This window comes from Carya illinoinensis, chromosome 6 (genome assembly GCF_018687715.1).
Source record: "Carya illinoinensis cultivar Pawnee chromosome 6, C.illinoinensisPawnee_v1, whole genome shotgun sequence".
NCBI classification, from domain to species: domain Eukaryota; kingdom Viridiplantae; phylum Streptophyta; class Magnoliopsida; order Fagales; family Juglandaceae; genus Carya; species Carya illinoinensis.
This window is the reverse complement of record NC_056757.1, coordinates 1,385,642-1,396,059: the sequence shown is the minus strand read 5'-3', so window position 1 is coordinate 1,396,059 and position 10,418 is coordinate 1,385,642. Positions and strand designations below refer to the sequence as shown.

General features: G+C 35.8%; 1 protein-coding gene across 5 annotated transcripts; it reads right to left on the bottom strand.

Moving 5' to 3' along the window:
• Positions 1-4,717: 4,717 nt before the first annotated feature.
• Positions 4,718-10,227, bottom strand: LOC122312972. Of its 5 annotated transcripts, none has more exons than XM_043127657.1 (8): positions 10,044-10,227; positions 9,655-9,909; positions 9,409-9,523; positions 9,188-9,293; positions 8,415-8,597; positions 7,021-7,183; positions 5,767-6,065; positions 4,718-5,103 (listed from the first exon to the last, which is right to left on the bottom strand). In XM_043127657.1, coding segments are annotated over exons 2-8 (939 nt in total). In that variant the 5' UTR covers positions 9,657-9,909; positions 10,044-10,227; the 3' UTR covers positions 4,718-5,032. The 5 variants fall into 5 exon arrangements, with proteins under 5 accessions (XP_042983591.1, XP_042983594.1, XP_042983592.1 ...); XM_043127660.1 differs by having other exon boundaries at positions 9,628-9,909; positions 10,044-10,225; XM_043127658.1 differs by having other exon boundaries at positions 9,587-9,909; positions 10,044-10,224.
• Between the last annotated feature and the right edge of the window lie 191 nt (positions 10,228-10,418).

The window sequence follows — 10,418 nt, the reverse complement described above, 5'->3', positions numbered from 1 at the left end:
ATTAATACGACACATGAGATCTGGAATGATCTCAAGGAGCGATTCTCTCAAAAGAATGGCCCCCGTATTTTTCAATCGCAAAAGTCGATTTCAACTCTTTCTCAAGGCCAGTTGGCTGTTAGTGCCTATTTTACTAAGCTGAAAGGTCTTTGGGACGAATTAATCAATTACAAACCGATTCTAGTTTGTTCTTGTGGAGCTGTTCACACACTTAATTCCTATGTTCAACAAGAACGCGTACTTCAATTTATTGTTGGTTTGAATGAGTCCTATACCTCTGTTAGGGCTCAAATCCTCTTAATGGATCCTCTACCTCCTCTTAACAAGGTTTTCAGCATTGTCTTCTAAGAGGAACAACAATGTATGATTTCTATATCTCCTGCATCTTCACGTGACAATCATGCCTTTACTGTTAAGTATGATACTAATCGATTTGTGAAGCCTGTGTTCAAGAAAGAGCGTCCTGTGTGCAAGCATTGTGGCCTTGTTGGTCATGTTATAGAGAAGTGCTTCAAATTACACGGTTTTCCACTTGGTTACAAATTCAAGCCACGGTAGTAGTCCATGGTCAATCAAGTTGTCTCTGACAACACTTATTTGGCTGCATCTCCATTTTCATTAACTGAGTCTCAATATCAGCAATTACTGGCTATGCTTCAGCCATTTGATCCTGTTACTTCATTTGTCAATCCACCACATACTGCTAATGCAGTTTCCTTTGTTTCAATTGCTGGTATAAACACCTCTTATATTCCATCTATTTTTTCTTCCAGTTGTATTGTACCTACTAATATAGGTTTATCTTCTTGGATTCTTGATTCGGGAGCCACAAATCATATGATTCCATAAACATCTTTTTTGTCTTCCTTTATACCAGTCATTAACACTACTATCAAGCTTCCAAATGGCCAAAGTGTATCTGTTACACATGTTGGCACTGTTCACATTTATAAGGATCTAATACTTAGAGATGTTCTTTGCATTCTAGCCTTTTCATTCAAATTGATATATGTTAGCAAGTTAACCCTGACTCTGACTTGCTGTTTGTCCTTTTTCTTTGATTTCATTTTTATACAGGACCTGAATCAATGGAAGCTAATTGGAGTGGGTAGACACAAGGAAGGCCTTTACTTTCTGCAACAATCAGGCTCTTCTACTAGTGATTTACTACAAACTCATTCTTTACCTATAATAGCATCCCATTTAACTAAACAGTTGTTTGTTTGTTCCAAATCCTCAAAACATGCCTTATTTGAACAGTGGCATAATAGATTAGGTCATCCTTCTGTTTCTAGGATGAAATTTTTACATAAATTTGTACTTGATATGTTAGAAACTGACTCTCCATGCCTTGTTTGTCCTCTGGCCAAACAAAAGAAATTACCATTTCCTCATACTTCTCATTTGTCTGCTTTTCCTTTTGATTTGATTCTTTATGCTGTATAGGGACCTTTCTCTACCCCCCACTGTTTAACAATTGTTGATGATTGTACACAGGCCACATGGATTTATCTTTTAAAATGCAAATATGAAGTTTCTTCTCTTATTCCTCAATTTTTCAAACTTGTTAAAACACAATTCCATAAAAAAATTAAGAAGATTCGTACTAATCATGGTACTAAATTTTCTTTAACATCTTTTCTTCAGTCTAAAAGTGTTATCCATCATTTCAGTTGTGCTGAAACACCTCAACAGAATTATGTTGTTGAGCATAAACATCAACATCTTTTAAAGACTGCTCGGGCCTTAATGTTTCAATCCAATTTACATATTCATTTCTGGGGTGATGTCATTCTTACAGCCACTCATCTTATAAACAGGTTACCTACACCTTTGTTGGGAAATAAATCACCTTGTGAACTACTTTTTCAATCACCTCCCACTTATGATCATCTTAGAACCTTTGGATGTCTCTGTTTTGCATCCTCTCTACTTAGATCAAGATCTAAGTTTGATTCTAGAGAACGACAGTGTATATTTCTTGGTTACCCTTTTGGCATTAAGGGTTATAAACTGTTAGATCTCGCTACAAATAATACATTTGTATCAAGACATGTTGTTTTTCATGAACATGTATTTCCTTTTAAATCTCTTTTTTCCTTTGTATCACCTTCAACTTCTGTGCATTTCAATATTGTTCCAAATCAATCATCAATTTTTGAACATTATAATATGCCTTCAATTGTATCTTCAATCCCTGAAACAGTACCTACTGAGAATTTTTTTTTTACCAAATACTACTTCTCCCACTACATATATTGAACTATAGCCCTCGTCATCCACACAAATTCATTCCAATTCAGACTCATTCATAGAATCTAAAACAGTTCTTGAAACAGAGTCTGAAATAGCTTCTCCTCCAATTCTTAAATCATCTAGACATAGAGGAGCTCCTGGTTATTTGCAGCACTATTATTGCAACTCTCTTACTACATACTTTACATCAAATTCCATAGATTCTGTTCCTACACCAGCAGGTATTCCATATGACCTTAATCATTTTCTTTCTTATCATAGACTATCTCCTAAGCATAAATCCTTCGCTTTAGCTATTACTGCTGATATAGAGCCTGAGTTTTATTATCAGGCAGTCAAACACTCTCATTGGAGAGATGTTATGGCTGCCAAGATTCTAGCATTAGAAAATAATAATACCTGGATTGTAACCTCTTTGCCTATTGGACAAAAACCCATTAGATGTAAATGAGTTTATAAAATCAAATATAGAGTTGATGGCTTTATTGAGCATTACAAAGCTCGATTGGTTGCTAAGGGGTATACTCAACGTGAAGGATTAGATTATTCTGAAACTTTTTTCCCTGTGGCAAAAATGGTTACTGTTCGTACAGTTCTTGCCATAGTTGCTTTTCAAAATTAGTCTTTGGTTCAACTTGATGTGAACAATGCCTTCTTACATGGGGATTTACTTGAGAAAGTTTATATGACTCTTCCTTCTAGTTTTCATACTAAGGGGGAGTCTAAAGTATGCAAATTAAACAAGTCCCTCTATGGTTTAAAACAAGCATCTCGTCAATGGTTTTAATACTCTTCTTGAACTTGGTTTTAATCAGTCTAAAGCTGATTATTCCTTATTTAGTCGTTCCGATGGTGCTTATTTTATTGCACTTCTTGTGTATGTTGATGATATATTAATTGCCAGTAATAATTCACCTGCTGTTGATGATTTGAAACTGTTGCTGGATAATAAATTTAAGCTGAAAGATCTGGGTCAGCTTAAATACTTCCTTGGTTTGGAAGTTGCTAGATCTCCTCAAGGCATCTCGTTATGTCAACGTAAGTATGCACTTAAGATATTACAAGATGCTGGATTTCTTGGTGCTAAACCATCTGCTTTTCCAATGGAACAAAATTTAAAACTCAGTAAAGACAGTGGCATTTTATTGGCTGATCCTTCTATTTTTAGAAGATGAATTGGTAGATTATTATATCTTACCATTACACGGTCAGATCTCACCTTCTCTATTCATCGGCTTAGTCAGTATATGGATAAGCCCCGTGAGCCTCATTTACAAGCTGCTTATTGTATTCTGCAGTACATGAAGTCCACTCCAAGACATAGTTTATTTTTTCCAGTTGATTCTTCTTTTCAGATCAAAGCTTTTACAGATTTGGATTGGGCTTCATGCCCTAATACTCGAAGATCTACTACGGATTACTGTGTCTTTCTTGGAGGTGTCTTGGAAATCTAAGAAACAACAAACAGTTTCTCATTTATCAGCAGAGGCGAAATATTGTTCTATGGCCACTGCAACGTGTGAAATTGTTTGGCTTCTTTCCTTACTCTCAAATTTTAGAGTTTCTCATTCTAATAGTGCTCATTTGTTTTGTGATAACACAGCTGCACTTCATATTGCTGTTAACCTTGTCTTTCACGAGCGCACAAAACATATTGAGCTTGATTGCCATTCTGTACGTGACAAGCTTCAAGCTGGGATTCTTAAGACATTTCATGTTGGGTCTCAACATCAACTTGCTAATGTTCTTACTAAAGCCTTAGATAGTTACCAATTTTCTACATTGATAGCCAAGATGAGAGTTCATTCCATTTACTCTCCATCTTGAGGGGGATTATTACATTTTATAATAACTTGTATAAAGTCTTATTGTAATATGTTATTTTATTATGTCCTTACATGTAATTACACTTATTTTACTTTATTCTTTGTAGTATAAATATCTTGTAATATTTTACAATACTAATTCATTCAGAATATACACAGAAGTATTTTCTTCATGTATTTTACTTTTAATAGCACAAAATTACCTTTTTGGGCCCAATATTACAGTTGTTGCAAAAAAATTGGCTGCAAAAAAGTCATATTTGTTGTAGCTAGATATTAAAACTTGAATTTTTGTGACAAAATTTGAGTCGACATAAATAAAATCGGTCGTGCCGACATTTTGAGTTGCGGCGATTAATTTTTGCGGAAAATTGTTCCTTTAGCAACAATTTCATGACTTGCTGGATGTGAAGTCAATTATTGACTTATTGCCGGATATAATTTTGGTCGCAGAAAGCCTTATTTCTTGTAGGCGCGAAAGATGATAAAATAATAGAAATGAAAAATAAAAATTAGCACATTCGTTCTTTATATCATAAAGCATGAAGATCAATGGTATATAAGTTGTATGGTATGATAGATTTTGGGGGTTGGAGTTGACATAGCAAAAATAAATCCTATTCCCAAGTGGCAGATTTTTCAAAAGATGCTGTTATTGCAGTCCATTTATTCTAAAAGAAGAACAGATCCACAGCAGTTATTTGCAGTAAGGTCCCGTCCTATATCTCTCCATACACACTTCAAAAATATTTAACATGACCACATTTCTTGAATGCGAACCAACTCTCTCTCTCTCTCTCTCTTCAGAATGTTCTTCATGCATAGTTTATTTCCAAAATTTGTACGCTACAAGAAGATTGTAATCCAGTTGGTTCAACATAACAAACATCATAAAAAGCAAGCGAGCTTTACTTTACCCATGTATCGCTTGATTAATATTTTTGCTCTTCTTAATCAAGCAATACATCTTCATCATAAGGCAAAATGGAGCCGCCCGAGTAGTTGCCTGGTGCTCCAACATCTGTCAAAAAATAGAAACGCGCGTGTTAAGAGATGTTAAGAATGGAGTTCTTCCAGTCACTCTAGGAGAAGAGAGAGACACAGAAAGGTAAGAGATAGGAGTTGGACAAAAGCGGGGATTCCAATTTACTTCTAATAAATGCATGACACAGCTTCTACTATACTTTTATTTCCTAAATGCAGATCCAGTTGACGATTGTTGCAGTTTTCTTGCTCATTCTAACTAGAAGCCGCTGGAGTGCCCATGGAATTGTCAAATACTATACTAGGGAAAGGCCAAAGTACTATACAAGACTGCACATGGGTAAACCATTAAAACGAAAGCTTTTCATCAAACCATGATTGTACAAAAAATGTTCCCTACGTTCCTTAAATAAATGTGATTTAACAACTGTATTTGGACACTGCTTCACTTTTCTCTTTTGGAGTGAAATTCACTTTCGCTTTCACAAACACTCATATTTTATTATATCCAAGAAACTACGAGTTTCTTACTAATTTAGACTCATAAACAATATTAGTCAAGTGTCAAACCACCAACTTGTGCAAGTTTGGAATCATAAGTCAAAGGTGATAGATAATCAATTGTGTGATTACTAGCTGCACCTGGACCAAAAATTGCTCAAATTAAGCAAAGCTTTTAAGAAAGATAGCCACATATCACCTGGCAAGGTTGGCCACCCCGCATCTATATCGGAGACGCTTGAATTCCAAGAAATCTGCTCCAATGATTGAAGTTCCTTGGGTGGTCCAGTTTGACCATCAGAGCCAAGTTGCAACCCTTCTACATTTGCCACATGAAGATTATTTGTAGCGTTAAGTGCTGGTGTTTCCATTCCAAGTCCTGCCATCGCTGATAAAGTGAAGGGAACTTGGCCACAGGATGCCATTAATGCAGAACTTGAACGATTCTCCAAGTTGGTAGAACAAGTAGGAATGGAAGGTACTGTATTGGTGGCACAGCTGGCCACCATATTTCAACAAGGAGAAAAGCAGTAAGCTAGCAAGTACATATGATAAATGAGGCCATAGATAATTCTCACTTGTTCCTACCATGCCATTTAACAATAAAGTTCTATACGAGTCCTGAGAATCAATCTCTCGAGTTCAGCCAACATTTGATGAAAGAAATAAATAGGTATGCATTTAGAAATCTGAGACAGAGAGCATAACCCCAGGCAGAGAGAAGACATAGAAACAGGAGTGAAAGCATGTACCCAGTGGAGTAAAGCTCGTATGCCACTTAATAGTGACTCATTTTTTTTTTTTTCGAACCGACATGAAGTAAGATTTGGCAAAATAAACAGTTCAACGCACAAAAGAAAGTATTAATTCTACATGAACTCAACTTAACTCATCAGTCATCATCTAGGTCTTAGTCTAGAATAATTAAGGTGAAGGTCCACTACTTTTTGCCTAACTAATCCCAACTCACGAAGCCAAAATCAAGCCCCATCCCTTTCTCCTATGGCATGGTCTTACTCCTTTAAGTGATCACAAAAAGTAACTGTGTGTCCCCTTTCTCTCTTTCATTCAAAAGTGTATGTAGGCAAATGGCAGGTGACATCTGCTTTAAGACCCTCAGTTCTTATTCAACCAGACTTGATAGACAAGAAAATTGAAATGAATCAGTAGTTGCACAATGTTGGTTGTGGACAACATTTATCAATAGACAAGATAATGTCATTCAATTTTATATGCAATCAGAAAATTCAGATATGTTCGTAATGTCTCTGTGCAATATATGCAATAAATGAGCCAGAAGCAGATCTAAAAGTTGAGTATTAAATATAGAATGTGTATATTGAATACAGGCTCTCTTTTAGAGTTACTCATGCATATAACAAAAACGTACAGAACAACCAACAAAGACAAATGACAGGGAGGAAAAATATTGGATAAGAGATAAAATTCTCACTATTCCACATAATTTATTTGTGTAGGGTTGAAATTGCCTGGCGAAGGGATTCTGTGTACCGCCTGACAGCTGGGCATATGGTTCACAAAATAACTTGGGGATTGACTCATAAATGGAATTGAAGGCTGCTGCAGAATTGGATACCCCAGAGGTGGATTATTAACTGCATTACAGGGAAAAAAAGTGAATTACAATGATAGTCATGATACAGAAATGGCAAAGGATTAACACTGCTAACTCTTGATTAGAGTCAATTTGGTTCACAGAAATGGCAAAGGACTAACACTGCTAACTCTTAATTAGAGTCAATTTGGTTCACATGGAATGGAGTGGAGAGTGAACACCTACTCTGACTCCTACCTTGGAAACGAGACGTGTGTTTGTAAAGGGATATGCCATTTTTTCAAGTGAGGTTTGGTATGGTTGGTATGCTAGAAAAGCAGGTGGAATTGGATTTTCTTCTGCAAGGCCTTAAAGCTGGCAAACTAAACCCAGAACTCCCACAAGTCAAGGCACTTTTACTTCGCAACAATCAGAGAAGACACTTTTTTGGTGATGACATTCTCTAAGTACATTGGAAGACGTTCTCTTTTGAAAGTCAAAAATTTTCTAAACAATGGTTCATGAAAAGCATCCATGTAACAATTAACTAGTTAAGCTTTTCAACATGAGCTACATAACAAAGACCATTAAAGAAGTGAGGAATCATCTCACTTACAATCAATAGCCAATACAATAACAAAGGTTCCTTTTCGTATGATTTGATTTCGTATATAAGGAAGTGCAATTTTGCAGGGGGAAAAAAGATAAAATCCATATGATATTTCTTAAACAGCCTTTTGGAGCCAATCTTTTGTCCTCTAATCAAAGTATGCATTACTATACTGTAGAATTTCAATCCTTGGGCATGGTTGACATGGTCAGCAATGTCATCAATCATTAAAGATCGTATTCATTTCAAAGGTGCTTATAGAATTGTATTTATATTTGGAATAAATTTAATCCCTTTGGAATAAAGTTTATATTGATCTTGATCCAAACCAAGAAATAAGTGTGCCGAAAAGCATTGAAAGTAATTAGCTCAAAAACTGGACCAGCCATATACACATTTTATATTCAAAAACTCTATGTGCAGTTACTTGCGTACTCCTCATGCACTCCACTGATGTGATTGGCTGTCACTTTTTTTTTTAATATAAAATAAATGTTGAGTTCTATCATATCTGTGGAGTGTGCAAAGAGTACGTAAAAGTGACTATATTTAGCAAAATTTATTTATATTATGGCACCTAAAAGAGCTAAGAGAGTATATTCCCACTCATCAGTTTTCTGTTTCACAGTTTCAAATTTGTTCACGGCTTAAATATCCTATAAAGTTTTGCAGGAAAACTAACCTGGCATGCAATGAATCCCACTCCGCATAGAAAGCAATGGAACCTTCTGAGGTGAAGAACTGTTCAGTAGTTCAGACTGCCCCTTGAGTAAATCATTGAACAATTGGATTTGTTTGTTCAGCTTTACCCTTACGTAGTAAGACTTGAAAAATTCTGCATTTTCTTCTTCCAGTCTCTGCAATACTAAGTTGAAGAAAAATGAAAACTTGGACATTAGAGCAATTGGATGAAGAAAATAACTATAAAAAACTGTATAGAGTAATTACGGGTTCCAATTCTACAGGTGCACTGAAGGTGAACAATGACTCTGTGACTTAACATAATTTCATTGAATTTGCTGCTGAGCAACAATGAAATATAATGTTACTGCTACTTTTTTATTTTCATTTAAATGAACATTCCCCCCCTCCCCTCCGGGGGACCCCACAGGACAGCTCTCAAATGATGATAGATATTTATAGATATTTTCATTTAAATCTCTTTCTTCCGGTTAGCTTGAACTTTTGGGACAAGTTGTGGTTTCATAGAATATTAGATGAGGTTCTAAGTTCAAACTCGGGTCAACTCTATATCATTTGATTAAATATTCCACGTGTTGGATCCACGTATTGAATGAGAGTTTGACCCGCATGTGAGGGAGAGCATCAAAGATATAATATAGATAATTAAATCTACTTCTTTCCATCAATTTAACTTGTGGGGCAAATGGCTGTTTCACAATGAGAAACGATGTTAGAATGGGGGAACTTCTAGAGAATAAAATAGTTTCTTACCAGAGGTGGTGAAGCCAGGTTCAATATTTGCAAGGCATAGAAGGGTTTCCACCACCTCATTTTTGTTCATATACAACCGCAAGCACCTTTCAATCAGGTTGTGAACCTAAACAATTTATTTATAACGAACAATGATAAACATTATATAATTCAGTTAACTCTCATTTAATTAAACAGCATAATCATACAGCTGCAAACGGACATCAGATCAAGTTACTTACAACAGCACTTTCTTCGCATATAGCTCTTCTGTTCATGTTTCTTGAAATGGATGCCGAACCAGAGTCCACCATAGAAGCCTCAGGTGAATTATTTTTCAGCTGAACCTTCGGATTCCTGTAAAGTTCCCTTTAATTAATGATGTGGGAAAAAAAACTAACAAGTTGGTTCTATAATTACCCCCAAAAACGAAGCTTGGGTTGGGTTCCGAAGAACCTCACAAGTATAAGGCCTGGGTACTGATTTACATTGGCCAGCCGCTGCTTTTTTAGTAGGGCGATTGATAGCTCTGAAAAGACTTCTTGCTGAACACTTCAGGTAAAATAAGAACTTTCACTAATTCTAAGATACGGATAATAGAACCTTTAACGTCATTATATCATTTCAGAGAATCACGATTGCTTTAGGGATCTGGATCTTCCTTGAAGCTGCAAAGGATGTATGACCAAGAGAACCAAAAACGTTGATGACAAAAACTCAACTCACAGCAAGCCAGCTTGCACCTGAAGTATCATAAAAAAGCAGTCAACTTTGATTATGTGACTTTTTGGTATGATCATGCAATCAAAGTATACAGGCGCCGTGAAGATTGTCAGAGCACATATATGTACCCCACTGAGAAAGCTATTCAACTTACCTAGTATCACTGCTAAATGCTGATGAATATCCAAGATCTGTCTCACAAATGGTAGAGGAAAATTCAATGAAAAACTCCTTTCGGATAGGAGAGACCACAAAAATAGATATCTCTTTTTGGGAAAGAACGCACAAGTTTTTTGTTAAAATTCTTCGCTTTTTTTATAAAAGGGGAAATCCGAAATTAAATATAATTTTAAATAGCCTAACCCTCGAGACTCCTAAACCAAATAAAATAGGATTCTTGCACAATCAAAGAAATAAACTCCTATTAGGACTCAAAGTAAACATCAATATCGACTCCAATTAAATGAGATGACAAGACTTCAACTGTGTTTCAAATTAGGTACATGGACCTCTATCAGATCGCATTGGG

Excerpts from the sequence above, each read along its gene's own strand:
- LOC122312972 (XM_043127657.1), bottom strand. Across the intron at positions 9,294-9,408 it reads TATGCGAAGAAAGTGCTGTT|GTTCACAACCTGATTGAAAG; the intron begins GTAAGTAACTTG and ends TAAATTGTTTAG. Across the intron at positions 8,598-9,187 it reads ACCTGGCTTCACCACCTCTG|TATTGCAGAGACTGGAAGAA; the intron begins GTAAGAAACTAT and ends TCTTCAACTTAG.